Source organism: Poecilia reticulata, linkage group LG19 (genome assembly GCF_000633615.1).
Source record: "Poecilia reticulata strain Guanapo linkage group LG19, Guppy_female_1.0+MT, whole genome shotgun sequence".
Classification (NCBI taxonomy): Eukaryota; Metazoa; Chordata; class Actinopteri; order Cyprinodontiformes; family Poeciliidae; genus Poecilia; species Poecilia reticulata.
The window spans coordinates 24,878,731-24,895,471 of NC_024349.1; the positions used below are offsets into that span (position 1 = coordinate 24,878,731).

The following is a 16,741-nucleotide window of genomic DNA, read 5'->3' on the forward strand; positions in this document are numbered from 1 at the left end:
AGACAACCACTTCGATCATATGACTAAGGTAGAAATTAAACGGTGTTTGGATGTTGTGATAAATGCAAATAAATAAAAAAGGAGAGTGACTTTTTCTATTATTTTGTTTTTTTAAATGAACAATTAGAACTCTGAAAAGATGGTTCTGGGAGCCAGTATACTAAAAGAAGTTACATAAAAATATGTGGGAACCTTCGGTTTGAAACGTAATAAACTGACATGTTGGCTCTTGACGTTTCCCGCCGGCAAAACACTCCTCCCACGCCGCCTCATAATTTCCACCCAGGTCATCATCCGGTTGACTGTTACGGAATCAGTCCAGGCAAAGAACACCTCCAAAACAGCGGATGTGGTTCATGGGGAAAAGCCAACCAATCACGACGCAGCACCCGTTGCGTAGAGGCGGGACATGGAAGAAAAAAAGCCGAACGTTGGCACACGCCAATCACACTAAAAACGCGGCTCTGGTTGGTTCGGCGCTATTATTAAGGAGGGTCCTGACGACAGTCGCTGTGTTGAATTCCAGTGCTAACCAACTTTAGCCAGCGCGCTAACATGTAATTGAGCGAATTTGAAGAGCTTCACGTGCTGCGCAGTCCTGGCTTTAATAGCGTCAATGATAAGTTGCAAACAGGCCGCAGTGTAAACATTCGCCTCCATGTTGGCTGCTGCGTGTGCATCAGCTCCTGCTACCGGGACATGGYCAGTTAGCCAGTACGCAGCATTCGTTGGATAAACGAAGCTGGCGAGCTAGCTGGAAGGAAGGGAAAAAAAGCCGTTCGGACCGGGGCGGCGGGGGGCGGCTTGTGAACAGGTTCGTCGCTCGGAGGAGGCGGAAAGCCGGATGCTGTGACTGCCATGAGTCCCGCAGGCTGCCCCCATGTGAACAGCTTCAAAGTGGACAACTGGAAGCAGAACCTGAGGCTTATTTATCAGTGTTTCGTGTGGAGCGGTTCAGCCGAGACCAGAAAACGCAAGGTAACAAGTGGAGGGGGAGACAAGTGTCCCACTGTGCGACACAACCTGTTTTTATTTTATTTTTTGTCTTTGTATTGAATGTCTGACGAGTTCCCCGCCCTTCCAAATGAGGCACATCTAATGCCAAAAAGAAAAAGCTTTCAAATAAATAAAAACGACCCTCAGAGGTTTCTGCTCTTTGACACAACGTGTAGCTCAAACTAAAGCAAACTTGTCACTCCAAACATTAACTCCTATCAAAGCTTAGGCTGGACATTAGATCTGAGAGCTGATGTGCATCTGTTTGCGTTGGCACTGCGCATGCTGTGGCTCCACTTCCTTCCACCAGCGCACACAGCGGTATTTCCTYGTCTGAGGGGATTCTGCCAGGTTTGAAACAACCAAACCTTCCCCCGTCTACCCTCACCAATAAATCATTCTTCATTCGCGGAAATCAGCCTTACAAATATTTCACTACTGAGATGATCGATGAGGTTCTGTCTTTTCGTCACTTCTTAGACGTCAAACCTTGCAGACGTGACGATTTTATTGGGGGAGAGTTACGTGCGCATCTGCAGCGTGGGTTGGGGTCTGTGTCTGCATCCATTCTGCACTTGCATGTTCTCATTGAATGTTGCTGGGGGCGGGTGGTGTGGGGTACTTGCTTGATGCTCACCCTCTAACGCGAGGAGCCTGGCACCGCCCTTGCTTGATAGTAACTGTGTGGTGTCACTACATTTGAGATAATTTTACCTCAGTATTTATTTTCTGTCGATTATTCTAGCTAGAAAAAGCGGTATGGGACAGTATCCAAATGAAAACATCATGCTGCGAGACACACTGAACCAATAATTTATATATGTATTCAAAGAAACGGTAGTATTTAGGGGTGTGTGATACGGCATATTTTGACGTCAAACCGAGAGCAGTGCCGATACGTATTATTTAAATATGATATATCGTCAAACTAATGACCTTTAGGCGTTTTAGTGGTTCTTCTTTTCATTATATAAAACACAGGACATAATTTAGATGCATGTTGCAGGTACTTTAACATCGAAACAATTCACAATTATGTGCCTTTTTTTGGTTGGTCACTCACTTTAAACCTCAGGAAAATACATTGAAGTTTGTGTTTGTGATGTGCTAAAACGGCTAAAAGGTATGAATACACGAAGAGCTGCAGTCACACCCTTGGGTGTTGGGATTGCCTGTTTCCCAAGAAAACAGGCAATCGGCATACATAGTACCCCCTCATCAGACCTGGCAACCCTAGTCCAGCTCTAATGCGAATCTTTAGATGCACAGCATCATTTCTTCAATATTTTCCAACATCCCACTGTAAGACGATGCAGCACAGCCTTTGATCCCAACATGCATCAGCGAGCCTCGGTTTCCCCATGACCCACTTTTTCCATTTTGAACAAGTTTTCCTTCCTGTTTTCACTTTGGGGGTTCAGACGATCTTTTTGTTTTCTCTCTCTTTTTTTTTCTTCAAGCTACGGAATTTCAGTTCCAGTGTCTCATGCGGCATTATTATGTTGTGTCACATCTCAGCCGTGAATCCGTTTTCATTTATTCTACTCTCCCCCCACACAGCACTCGTGTTATTAACACACAAAAAGCTTAAAGTTCACTTTCTGTCTCTTCTTGCCTTCCATACCTCCTTCATCCGTGTTCCTTTCATTTTGCCCTCCCTGCTGTTTCCAGCATTCCGCATTTCTTCTCATTTCCATGCAGGCTCATAGGCATGCCAGCATTTCATCTGCATGCTCCCCCCCACCCTGCTTCTTTTCACAGACAAACAGAATGTATGTGTAGCACAATAATAATTCATACCAATTTGAATACATTGTATTACAAGATGCAAGATATTTCAGACAATCGAATAAGCTTCTTCCAAAAAAAACAAAAACAAAAAAAAGAGAATAATGCTGATTTGTTTTTAAAACAAAAGTAAATCTGGTCACAAATTAAGTAGAATAAAGAGCCATATAGCACAAAGGTTCACCACAATACATTAAAAAACAGAACAAAATGTTTTGTGCAGATGTGGTGAACATTATTTGTCCCACCTCTCTCCGCTCTGCAGGCCAAGTCATGCATCTGCCACATGTGCGGAGCCCACCTCAACAGACTCCACTCCTGCCTCTACTGTGTCTTCTTCGCCTGCTTCTCCAAAAAACACATCCACGAACATGCCAAGAGCAAAAGGCATAACCTCGGTATGACCACACACACAAACACAGATTTGTGTCTGTTTACTTTTTTAAACATCTGATGTTGTATGGAATTTAGTACGTTGGGACAAACAGACCACATTTGGTAAAATCAGTGGCGGTTCTAGCATTAGTGACGCCCCGGGTAAGGGGTTCTCAGGCTTTCCCCCTGGTGGACCGGGGCAGTGCACCAGTTTCCCCATCGTGTTTTCCTATTACTGCCGTATCTCCAAAACCAAACAGATACGGCAGTGGACTATTTAAAAGTAATCTCTATAGGTTGTGTATTCATAGTCAAATATAATTATCTTTTTAAATGGATCATTTGTCTGCTAAAGATTACTTATGTTTTATTATTCAAAAACAACAGGTAGAGTTGAACATCATACCAAACTTTATAGATAAACTGGGTGTGATTAGGACAGGAGCAGAATGGCGGGGCCGTCTATTTTCAGTAACTTTTTTTTTTGTTAGAACAGATCAGCGATCTTCAGATTGTCTTCCATTGCAGTGTACTGCTTTGGCAAAATACCCTAAAATCTGATCACTCATAAAATGATAAACTATGCATAAAAATGTCACTGCATGTTATTTATGCCAACATGTTTTTTTTCCCATGCAGTCGCACATCATCCACTCTGTGTTCAGATTTTCAATGCACTTGCACCAAGAAAATGGCGAATCCCATTGTTTACGGCTTAGAACAGGGCGCTAATATACGTCTCATTGTTGATATTAGTAACTTGTCATAAAGCTTTGATATTTGACACTTACATTGATGCAGTGTTCTCCAAAATGAGCCTTCAAGGAAAATCTTTTAAGGGTTTTTTGGCTCTGGTGGCCTTTATTTGAAAGTGCTAGGACAGGAACATAGGTAATGAGAGAGAGAGAGGTCATCAAGCCGGGATTCGGACCTGGGATGGCCGCGTCGAGAACCCTTATGTGGGTTGTGCTTAACCCCTGCGCCACCACAGCACCCCTTCACAGAACATTTTGAGTGGTTGCAAACCTGGTTTATTATAAAAATCATTAAATAAACAAACGACACTTAGCCTGGTAGGAGTGCAAGTAAAGCCTGGTGGCCCGCCAGACTTTGTTCTCCAGACAGCCAAAATTGTGGTCAGTTCTCAGTCACCTGGTTTTTTTTTTTTTTTTTTTTCTGTTTTCATCTTATTGTACTGAAATCAAACTTGAGTCGGGTTTTTTTGTCTTTTACACAAATTTGTCAATTAAATTGTGGAAAATCTACCAATTTTAATTTAAATTCTAAATGAAGTAGTTTTTAGTGGAAATCAATGGTGTAGTTGCCGATGCCCCCCCCCCCCCATAAGAGGCCATGTACGCCCCTGACAAGATGCTACCCTGAGCAGTGAACCGTATTAAGAACCGCCTCTCTGATTCTGTTCTAGTTTCCCTATTTTTAACTGTGTTTTATCTTCTGTTCATCAGAGTGTGTTTGTAAATAAAAAGAGCTTTTAGTTGTGTGTGTTTGAACACACTCACTGTGGCACACCAAGACATTTTATTAAGGGCGACATAGTTAGGAGCTCTTACGCAAGCTAGTGCAACATAATTGCAACACCTTCTACAAGGAGATAAGCCTCAAGGGGGATGGTGAATGTCACTGGTGTATTTGTTTCCCATTGGAGCGAATATGTGATTATATATTTTTTTTACAGCCAACTCCTTCATTCAGAAGTGCCGTTAATAGGAAGGCAATGAAATTAGATTTTTATTTCAGAAACTCTTTATTTCAGAAATTGAACCAGTCTGGTTTTGGATGTCACTTCTACTTGCACATAGGATGCTATCATGGCGTGTTTCCCCAGCGAGTAATGGAGGACAAAAAAAACATTTCAACTCGCTAAACATCATTTTATGAAGCAGACTCCAGATTTGAGCAGAAGAGGCTCCAGTGAGCCAATAATTGCTTGGATGCTATTTAGAAAATAACTAATTGTTGAAACTTTTAATACTGGCTGCACATCAGATACAATTCCAATTTCAAGTGACGTCCGTTTTAATTCGTTTTTAGATGCTTTTTGTGTACAGTTTTTTTGTTTGTTTGTTTTTTGTTTTGTTTTTTACCTTGCTACATCAAAGTCAGAAGGCTGGATTCTAGTGCATCTTGATTGATTTAGCTCATATATTTTGTACAAAACCAAAATTCTGAAAGCTTTCATTCTCTGACTATTATTGGACTTGGGACTGGCAATTTTCATATTGTTTATCACTTTTCTCATCAAATTTTTTATAAGAATTTTGAAAAAAGTAGAAAAAAGAAGTGACATTAACAGAAACAYTATTTTTACTTTTTTCTCCAGTGTGTTGGTAGATATCAGTACATTTACATTTACCTGAAAAGTAGCAATATGTTCTTTTTTTTAATAACTTTCTTTTATCATTATCTCAATAATACCAAAAAATATTAGGATAAAATTCAAAGTCCATGTCTCCCACCTTTATATTGAACTTTGGAGGAGCATATTTAGCGTATTTGCAAGCAATTTGTTGCATTTGGTCCATTGCAACCAGGTTGAAAAAAAAGAAGACAGTCAGTTAAGAAACAGAAATATTTAGTATTCCTTTTCACAAGTCACTGCTTATCCCTTCATAACCAGTCATATTCATGCTAATGCTGCATTTAGTTGTTCTTTTTGCTTGGTGCAATACTGTGCGTCTGGTGATGATACTTTTTTTTAGCAAATACAACATTCTAACAGAACTTTATAATCCTTATATAGAGGTAAAAAAAAATTAACCCCATTGTGAAAAACTTCAGAAAATGTAAAAAAAAAAAAAAAAGTCAAATGTAAATTTTCACAACTGTTTTTATTCAAATCAAGAAACTTTTTGGGTTATCGCAGTCAGGCTGTCCAGCACATTTTGTTGTCCTGCAACTGATGTGGGTGGAGACGGCTCACTGCCAAGGGGGGCATCTCTTCAGGGACGTCCCTGAGTGAATTTTTTTGTCACAATGACAAATGCTGACGGTGCCGAGACAAAATCTGGGGTTGGCAGAAGTTGAGACACCAAGATTTAGTAGTTGTTTTTTTGTTTTGTTTTATTTTCCTTCCCTATACTGCATTATCAGCCTGCTCAGGAAGACTCCCTGCTGCGTTCAAATGTGCACGTCCCACTGAGCCTAATTGTGAGTTTAATTAGGGTGGCGGCTGAATTAAATGCTACAAACATAGTTGAAAAGAAAGCAGAGAAAAGGGACAGATCTCAGCAGAGCGGGGACGGAGTAATTAAGCCACCCTTAATGAACCCGACGAAACCGGCAATTATTAAATATCCCTCCTCGTTTGTCGCTTTTTAACTCAGCCATTTATGTTGCTAGTTTCCTCGTATGTTTTTTTTTCCACACTCATTTTCATCCTCTTGTCGATTGCCCTCCTGTTCCCATGGTTACCCGGTGACCCTCTCGATACAGAGAACCGTTGGAGTTTGGTTATTTGCACCATTTTTGTTCTCAGATCTTTCTAAAATCCTTCTTTTCCCGCATCCTTTACTCCGTTTTGCTCCATTTTTTTCCCTATTCCATACCTGCAGAGGACATCTGCTGAGAGAGAGGCCCATAGTCTGGTTGTTATGGCGACATCAAGCGGGTAGCTGCGTACTGTAGAAGAGGAAAAAGGAATTGTTGTGTGAACTCTTGAAGTGCAGTTTACTCTCCTTCTTCTTCTTCATGTTTCCAAGCGGTGTAGATTGGTAATCTGAGGCGGTTCACACAGACTGCACCAACATCCTCTTCCTCACAGTCCGATAAACCAGCGTGTCCTCTGGTTTTTGTCATTGTACTCTGTCTGTCTGTGTCTCTGTGTTCAGCCATCGACCTGCTGTACGGAGGAATTTACTGCTTTATGTGCCAAGACTACATTTATGACAAAGAGATGGAGCAGATTGCCAAAGAGGAGCAGAGGAAAGCCTGGAAGATGCAAGGTACGCGACTGTGACACCACATACATGCTGTCCAACTGGAATCATAGCTCTTCTGTAGCCATGTAATRCCACAGTYTGCAGCCTCTTGAAAAAGAATCTCTGTTGTATGGGAACTCAGTCTGATTGAACCCATTCATGCTGAGTCGCATAGTAATTGGGAAGTGTTAGATTTGTTCATCTGATTTTGCTTCACTCCTGTAAGCAGCACAGCACACATTAGATTGTTGTAATTGTTTTCAAAATTAAGTACATTTTAACATTTCATAACATTTAAATTAATTTCAAACTCTGTTTATGTTTAGTATATACATCTKTATAGTATAAATAAATGCTTGACATTATTTTAGCACGCACAAAAAGAGCTTATTTCATTTTGTCGTAGCGGTGCGTCACAATCAGTTGCACGTAGAGGAAGCTCTTAGAAGGTCAGCTGTGACATTCAGACCTACATGCTGTGGGTGTGAGGTTGATTTTCTACGTTRGATTGTAGAATGACGTCGCTCATGGTGGGAGCATGTTGGCCCAGTTATAGCAGTTCCTTTAGTTCTGATTTGTTCCCTTTTTATTCGTTATTTTTTGGAGTTGAGGCGAAAATAATTCCACCTGGTTTTGGATGCTGTGCAGCTGTAAGGATTTTGTCCTCTTATTTATTTATTTATTTATTTTTACTTTCGGACAGTTGTTAAGCTGGGTATCCGTGGCAACGTGGTATTGTTTTTACAACTGATAAATATCGCAAAAGCTCAGTGAGAACGGATCAGATCCCTGACCCGACTTTCTCACCATTCTCACCTGCTGGATGCAGCAAGACGTGTGGATGTGAGTTGCACCAATTCATTTCTCTTAGGGATGAGTAAAGCACTGTTCAGTTGAATTTGGCAGTCCGGTCAGAACTGATGAGGAAAATGGAACAAAATACAGCTTGAACGGCAACATTAACGTCAGGGTCATCTTCCTCCAGAACGGCCTAGTCAAATCCTGATTTAAATCCAAGTGAGACTCGTTGCTATTACTTAAAAATWGCAGTTCACTCATGCGGTGTCGAAGCTGCTGGAGACGTAGCCCAGCTAGCTAACGACGTTAAAATCTACAGAGTGCGGCTCTGAAAAGTATTCGCTGYCACACCGCACAGCTTTGTCCAACAGCGCCGTCGCTAGGCGCTTTTCAAATCACCCTCCCTCCACAAGTCCTGAAATAAAACTCAAAGACGCAGGTATATTTTGAAAAGGCGTCTTTGTTCTGCGCCGCAGGCATCGGGGAGAAGTACTCGACGTGGGAGCCAACCAAGARGGAGCTGGAGCTGCTGCGCCACAATCCCAAGAGGAGGCGGATCACCTCCAACTGTACTATTGGTTCGTGTCTCTGCACACACACGTGTATGTACACACGCACTAAAAAGCACAGGAGCCGATTGCCGTCTTGGTCATTTTGCCAGGTCTTTTGTTTCAAGATCGGAGATCAGCAGAGGCGTAAAGAGCAGAAATGTTTTATTTAAGGGGTTTTATGGTTTTGCTGCAGCGGTTGGATCTGGTGGATTGAGCCGTTTCACTGATGCGTTCAATGAATTAGACCATCAGACAATGCTTTGTGTAGGTTGCTGGCGTATTTGAGGCCTTGTATCACGTCAGAGGTGTAATTAGGATGCAGCATTAGTGAATGTTGGACAGCAGCAGCCGTCCGGCCRTGTGCGACGCTGACCGCTCCTGGCGTTACCTTTTAACACCTCGCAGCGGCCTGCCGTGATCTGCCCAGCGCCATTAGCATCACTGGCACCATTAGAGGATGATGGTGGGATTTCCAGGCCTGGCTGCTCATCAGTGAGAACGCCGCCTCCTGATCCCCCCCGCCTCCCTCGCCTCGGTCAGCAAGCGGTCGGCTCATAGGGGGGAAAAACGTTTTGTCCTCCGTCTCTGCAGAAAGAAACATGGTGTCTCTCAACGTTTTTAGTTACAACCATCAATGGATTTATTGAGATTTTACAAAGTAAAGCTTAATTGTGTACTGGATGTAAACGATCCAGGGTTTTATTGGTCGTGTTTCTTGAAAAATAGCTCAGCTAGGCCTGCCGCAATAAATGAATTAATCGCGTGATAAATTAAAAYGAATTMAATCATTTCCATGTGCGTGATTGATTGTTTTTCCTCTTTTCTCTCTTTCTGGATGAAAAGTCTTTAGTCTGGTGCTTTGGTCTTTTTACTGAAGGACAGTTTTGCCTACAGAGACGTCAAAATTCATTTTATTTGTTGTTTTGGATACTTCAAATGTCTTTGACTTCCAGTGTTAGATTTTTATTAGAATTTAAAAGTTTATTAGCTATTGAGAATGTGTCCTTGCATTATTTTTGCCATTTCCATTATATTACTTGAAAATGGTTTCAAGACAATATTATCGTTTATTGCAATAACTTAACAATTTATCGTCCAGCAAAATTTGTTACCATAACAGGCCTAAGCTCATGATCAGTCAGATTAAATGGATTGTATTCTCGAGTTTTCCTGCTGAGTGTCAATTTGATTTAAGACTAGACTTTGACTGGACCATTTTAACACAGGACTACATTTTAGGACCTGACCTGCTGATTTCCATCTTGGCAGATTTGTTGCACCAGTGGGTTTTCAAGGTTTGGAAAGTGCTTGATTTTCATATAATTTCTTTGAAACTGCACAGTTTTTGTAATAACTCTATAATAAWCCTTTATGAGAATAGATTCCTTACAGTAAGTTGAGTGATTATTTACTTATGATGTATTTAAGCCATTAACTGAGCGTGAAGGTCATTCATCTTAACACAAACCGATCTGTTCAATGTAAAGAACATTTTATTCCTGATGGCTCAATGAGTAATTGATCTGTGTAACTGAAATAAAGGTGATCTTACATTTTATACGTTAAACAACGTTATTGAAATTGAACAAGAATCAAAAACCTTTCGACATGAAACCCATAACATCCCAGTGAAACACGAAGGTTCATGGTTCTGACTGGACAGAACCATGAACGAGTATGGAAACCTCAGCAGAAAAGTCTGAGGTTTCCATACTCGAGGTTTCATACGGACTCTCGTGCGTGTGTCCGAATGATTTTCTTATTGATGACCGGTGCCGTTGACTTGCAGGTCTACGCGGTCTGATCAACCTGGGCAACACCTGCTTCATGAACTGCATCGTCCAGGCGCTGACGCACACGCCGCTGCTGCGCGACTTCTTCCTGTCCGACCGACACAAGTGCGAGATGCAGAGCAACTCGTGCCTCGTGTGCGAGATGTCCCAACTCTTCCAGGAGGTGACGACCTTTTTTTTTTTTTTTTTTTAATTTTCCTCTCCAAGACGGGGCCACCCAGAGGAAAGTTGACTCATTTCCTCGTTCAGTTCTACTCAGGCCACCGCTCCCCTCACATCCCGTTCCGCCTGCTGCACCTGGTGTGGACCCACGCCCGGCACCTTGCCGGCTACGAGCAGCAGGATGCCCACGAGTTCCTCATTGCGGCGCTGGACGTGCTGCACCGACACTGCAAAGGTGAAACACGAACACAGAGATGCCCTTTGGGTAGATCATAAGGGGTGTGGTGGAGTGTGTGGGTGTGAAGTCACGCCGGGGCGGCTTTTAGCGACGGCGAACGTTTCTGTGTGTCTCTGCAGACGACAATGGGAAGAAAGCCAACAACCCAAACCACTGTAACTGCATCATTGACCAAATCTTCACAGGGGGTCTGCAGTCTGACGTCACCTGCCAAGTGTGCCAGTAAGTGTGTGTGTAATGTGTGTGTAAGTAAAAAACATGAGCCCTCGCCCCGCCTCGCTGGGGACCCGGAGTGAAGAGATAAAAGCATGAAAAGTGGAAGCGGTGATGCTGCTCTGCCTATAAAACTCCTGTCTCCCTGTGATCCACCCTGTTATTTATCACTCACATCTGCACTCTGAGCCGCTACACTGCAGCAGCAACAAGCCCGCATGCCTGAGACGTGGCTCTCTAGCTCCACCTGGTGGATTCTGGAGGCTGTTATTCCTTTCAAACATATTGAAGATTTTGGTTGTTTGTGGAGCATTCCTAAGTTGTCTTTTTTTTTTTTTGTACACACAGGTTGTAGAAGAATGTGTAAAAAACACTAGAAAAAAGAAACCAACTAAAATAACAACTTAGTCATATTTAAACAAAGCTTTAATGTTGCTCTGTTGAATTGAAACTCGATATTTTCAGACGGTTTTTCAACATAAAACCCTAAAAGTAGCATTTTGTGCTCTCTCACTATCCCGCCCTTCAATAAATTACATGAACTGGTCGGGCTGCACATGCATGGTGTTCAAGGAGACATCAGAAAAACCTTCTCTTCATATTGGATGGCTCAGGATTAGTAAAAGAACGCCACAGGTCAAACACAAAAACGACCAGCGGCATAAATCAACCAGACAAAGTTAGTGGTTCATTTGAAAGAACCTCTATTTATGTAACATGTACTTCATAAATGATTAAACTGCTAATAGATKTAATAAATGGATATCTAAACAAAAACTGCACATTATATGGGAACAACATTATTGGTAGGATGTTGCATTTGAGGTAAATGAGTAAAATAAAAATGAATGTAGCTGAAATTCATCAGTAACTATAAACTAATCCTTCCACTTAGTGCACATTATGGGCCGGTTCAGTCTCAACTGATGGCCTAATTAAAGGCCTCTCATTACCAAGAGGATGCCTCCTCTCATCCGATGGGTCCCAGTCCAATGTGTTTTAACCTTGAAAAGTTATTTAGTACAGGTTCTTGAATAAGAGATACACATAACTCATGATATTTGTTGTATTTTGTTATTAAATTAGTTGACCAGCTTTAAAGATGAGASTTGGGGACGTGATGTTTATTGTCATTTTTCATTTTCTTATCATGTAGGTAAACTAACAAACACCTTTGTTTTAATTTCTTCTTGCACATTCTGTTTGGCCAGTTTGACTCATTTTGTGTCTTTGCTTAAACGAAGGCTGCTGATGTCGTCCACGTCTGTCTGTCATTCTCTGTACAGTCATATTTCCTTGACATCTGTCCAATTCCTCCRTTGCGTCCTCAGTGGTGTTTCGACGACCATAGACCCGTTCTGGGACATCAGCCTGGACCTACCCGGATCCTCCACGCCTTTCTGGCCCCTCAGCCCCGGAGGAGACTTGACAGCACTTAACGGGGAGAGTCACGCCACTGGAGCTACAACACTTATGGACTGTCTGCGCAGGTAACGGCACCAAATCCAAAGTGTTTGCCTCCAGTTGGGCGGCTGTGCAAATTTGGGTGTTGGGGAAAAAAAAGTAAATAAATCCTCACCGGTCAGGTTCACCAGACCGGAGCACCTCGGCAGCAGCGCCAAGATCAAGTGTAGTGGTTGCCATAGTTACCAGGAATCCACCAAGCAGTTAACCATGAAGAAGCTGCCTATTGTGGCCTGTTTTCACCTTAAAGTAAAGCAGTTTTCCTTTTTTTAGTATTATTTATTTTTATTTTTTTAATGATTGTGTCGATAAACCACAGCGTAGACCTAATGCTCCTTTGTGTGCGTGTGTGTGTCAGAGATTTGAACATTCAGCCAAACTACGGAGGAAGATCACTACTTATGTCTCGTTCCCACTGGAGCTGGACATGACCCCCTTCATGGCCTCCAGGTGAGCGGAAATAAAGAGCCGTTGTCAATCAGGACATGACAGAGTAAATAAATCACCGTTTAACTTGATCCAAAAATCCAAGTTTGTAGCATTTAACTAATGCACTCTGTTAGAAAACAATTTATTTCTCCTAAAACCTCTTTTGRATGAGAAATATTAAAGGAAATGAACATCAATTTAGTCAAAAGATTAGATTTTTGTAAAAAATAAAATTAGAATAAAAACCTGACCAAATTGAGGTCATTTTTGGATTCAGAGGTGCAAAATAGTCCTAATCCAGCTGAAAAAACATAAGACAACTTCCAAAAACTATTTTATTGTAACCTGGTGTAATTGGTTCCCCGTGTGAGGCTGGAACTCRCATCCTTCAAACTGTAAGTCTGATGTGTTTACTGATGCGGCCCGTGCATTGTTTTTAACTTTAATGTGACGCATGTATTCATTTATCTGTGTTTGTGTGTGTGTTTCAGTAAGGAGAGCAGGATGAACGGGCAGTACCAGCAGACCGTGGAGGCGTTCAACAATGACAATAAGTGAGCTCTAGACCAATGGACACAAACCTGGKTTCTGTAGTAAAAATAAGCAATTTCTCACTTTKTTTTYCTTATGTTTTGTGGAGAGGTCTGCCTAAAAAACTCAGATGGCTCCAGCTGATTTAGAATGTTGCTAATGCTACGTAAAAGATCTGTTGATGTTTTTGGACCAACCTCTCAAATCTACTCTGCATCTCCAGAATCAGAACCAAGCAGCAGCTTTCAGTTTTTATGCTCCTCTATCCTGGGACAAACTTCCAGAAAACTTTCCATAATTCTTTAAAATGAAGCCTAAACCCTCCTGCTTTTGGTTAAAAATAACTGAAACGTAGATTAATTCTAGCCCATCTCTCCATTTCATTAAACTTTCCAATTTTGTGAGAGCTGATGTTTGTCGCAGCTCGACCGGTGAAGTCAGTGTCCACATTGTGCTCTGCAGTTGGTCAAATTTCTATTTGCTGTCTTGACCATTTAGAAGCAAAGTTAAAATGAGGTTTTATTGACTGAAGAGTGATTATTTAAATGATTTGGCCACATTTCTGATAATCACAAGAATGATTACAGTCATATCTACATGTGGACATGGTCATCACATTACGCCTTCAACAATGTCATTCATCGACATCATTTCAAAACTGCCCTTTTCTCTTCCCCTTCCTCGTTCCAGGTACAGTTTATTTGCCGTGGTGAACCACCAGGGGACACTAGAGAGCGGCCATTACACCACCTTCATCCGGCAGCACAAAGACCAGTGGTTCAAGTGTGACGACGCCATCATCACCAAGGCCAGCATCAAAGATGTGCTTGACAGTGAAGGGTAAGCGGTCATCCAGGCTCCACCGTTAACATCAGGCTTGGTTCTGACCCCCGCGCTCCTCTCCTCCTCAGGTACCTCTTGTTTTATCACAAACAGTTCCTGGAGTACGAATAGCCTCCAGGAGGAACCCAATCAGGAAAAGGTGACGAGTATGTAAGGGAAGAGGCATGGAGAGGGAGAACGCCAGACTGGCTGTAAACACGGAGCCACCGTTCCTCCGCGCAGCAGCARGACCCTGCRCAGGGACGAAACCGAATAAAAATGACTCGTGCAAAACTGCTAGAAATACAGACATTTGTGTTCTTGCTGAAGTTATCACTTGAATTCAGGACATGAAGAGGGAAAAAGAAGCTGTGAAATTCTGCTTTTGCTTTTCAGATCATGGACAGTTAGTGTCTTATCCCAACATTTTTTCTGTTAATTACGAAGTAAAACTCCGGGAAGTTTTAGATTAAAAAATAAATAAATAAAAAATTATTTCAATTTATTTTTTTCAARCCCCACTTCCGTCTTCATGCTTGCACAGCCGCATTCATCGCCAGGCAACGTTTCCGGACACGGGCGCACACTTCATCTGACGCGCAAACACTCCTCCGCAAGACCAAATATTTTCAGCACGGAAGWTGTCTTATTATGCAGTTTCTGTCCAGAGTTGGGRAATAATGGAAGACTATCATCTGACAGTATTCTAATGTTATTCCAATTATTATTTGTCAGATTGTTGTAGTCAAAGTGGTACTATTATTGTTATYATTAAAAAAAAGGCTTCCATAGTTAAAGAGGGGAAATGAATGACCCAGTAAATATATTTTTATACATCTTGCATTCGAATGGTTTGTTTACGGTTTTGCATTCTCTTTGAAAAAAAGAAAAACAAAATGCATTATTCGTCTGTTGAATCGTGTCGTCGATCATGTTTTTGTACACAAAAGACAAAAAGATGCTATAATGATTTTTGTGAAGCTGCTGCTATTGCCGTTTTTTTGTTTGTTTTCTTTACCTTTATCTAGTGCTAAACTGTTATTGGCACCTCTGGGTTTGTGTAAAAACATAAATTTCTCTTTTATTGCATTACAATAATCTCACCCCAACAAAATTAAGAACAGTCCAAATTTTTGTGAAATCGTTGTCACAGTTTGAATACGTTGTACCGTCTTCTGCCTGTAGGAAGGCTCTTTCAGAAAGGGCGATCTTTGACTATTCCTCTTTGCATATCATTACTCCATTTTCTCGAGTATACAGTACTCACCACTTCATKTAGGGCTAGCGACTGAGGGAAAGCTGGTTCTTGTCTGGTAATCCAGTTCTCTGTTGATTCTGACATGTTTTGAAACACGATCTTGACCCAGATGGTTTGTTCCCCAAATCCGTACAAAATGCCCCTCATTCCTACACATGTGGGTTTTCAAAAGTCAATACTGCAGCAGTTAAAAAGTTTCGCACCATCTTCCTTTGTAAAGGCTAATGACACGTCTTCCATTTTGTTCTTTTGACTTTGAAGTGTTCCAGCAGTCTGGGGGGAAAAAAACTACCCCTGGCTGAAGTCCAGAGACTTATTTCTTTTTTCTTTTTTTTTCCTCTRTCTTGGCACGCGTCAGCTCAACCCGTCCGATTGTATGTTAATGCCAGGAAATGAATGTGCAGGATGCTCCGCTTCAGCCCTGGTGTGCTTTCATCTTTAGCTGCTACAGTATTTTACTATGAAGCAGTGATTGGTGGTTCCTCTGTCTGGGTTACTCCACTTTAGGAGGAGCTTTAACACAAATCCTTTTTTTCTTCTTTTTCCCCCCCCATCACCAGTTGCAGTAGGTTTGACAACTGGTTGGCATATAGATGGTGTCTAATGGTTGCTATGGACACTTTTCTCCTTTACCTTCCTGTTTGCGGCTAAACCAGTGTCCTTGTACGTCGTGTGGCCAGAATAAAAGAAAGTTGAGCTTCCTGTGTTACACATTAACAGCCCGTGAAAACAGGAAGTCATTAATTACTTTAATTGAATAAAAAAAAAGTAAAGCATAGATGAAAAATTCCTTCAGGATACGAATAGTCTTTCTTTTTTTTATTTAACATTATTCTGCATAAGTGTACAGTTTCTGTGAGGTTATTTACTGCAGTAAAATATGAATTTATGAAGATTTCGTCAAGGAATGCCAATAAGTTTTTTTTGTTTGTATTTTTTTTTTTTGTATTTTTTTTTGTTTTCTGTGACTTTTTTTTTCCCTCCCTGCGTTGACGGCACGTTGTCATGTTGCTGTTTCAGGAAAATGACCTAAAAAAGAGACGAATGGAAGAAAAAGAAGGTCGAGTTTGTGTAAAGGGTGAAAAGCCGCAGCGTTAACAGTCACCTGCACGCTGCTCCGTCCATTTAGGCGCGCGCGTCTGCGAAAGAGGAAGAAACTCAAAAGTTTAGAGTAGATGTTTGTATAAAATGTGTTCTGTGTAAAGAGAAAAAAAAAGACAAAGCGTGAGATCTCGTTTGTATGCACGTGTGTCGTGCGTATGCACTGTACGTTTGTGTACTGAATCAGTACTTGCATTCAGCATGCTGTCTAAGCTGGTATCACAGTTTGATATGTTTAAAAAGTTTTCTTTCTCTTCTGTTCACATGATGATGATGATATGATG

General features: G+C 41.5%; 1 protein-coding gene across 1 annotated transcript; it reads left to right on the forward strand.

Annotated features, from left to right (window-relative positions):
- Positions 1–433: 433 nt before the first annotated feature.
- Positions 434–16,572, forward strand: usp22 (ubiquitin specific peptidase 22). Its single transcript, XM_008437971.2, has 13 exons — positions 434–978; positions 3,050–3,182; positions 7,008–7,121; positions 8,372–8,473; positions 10,236–10,402; positions 10,489–10,636; positions 10,759–10,861; positions 12,184–12,342; positions 12,439–12,565; positions 12,675–12,766; positions 13,237–13,299; positions 13,967–14,116; positions 14,188–16,572. The coding sequence occupies exons 1-13, from the start codon at positions 859–861 to the stop codon at positions 14,228–14,230; spliced, it is 1,521 nt and encodes a 506-aa protein (XP_008436193.1). The 5' UTR covers positions 434–858; the 3' UTR covers positions 14,231–16,572.
- The last annotated feature ends 169 nt before the right edge of the window (positions 16,573–16,741 follow it).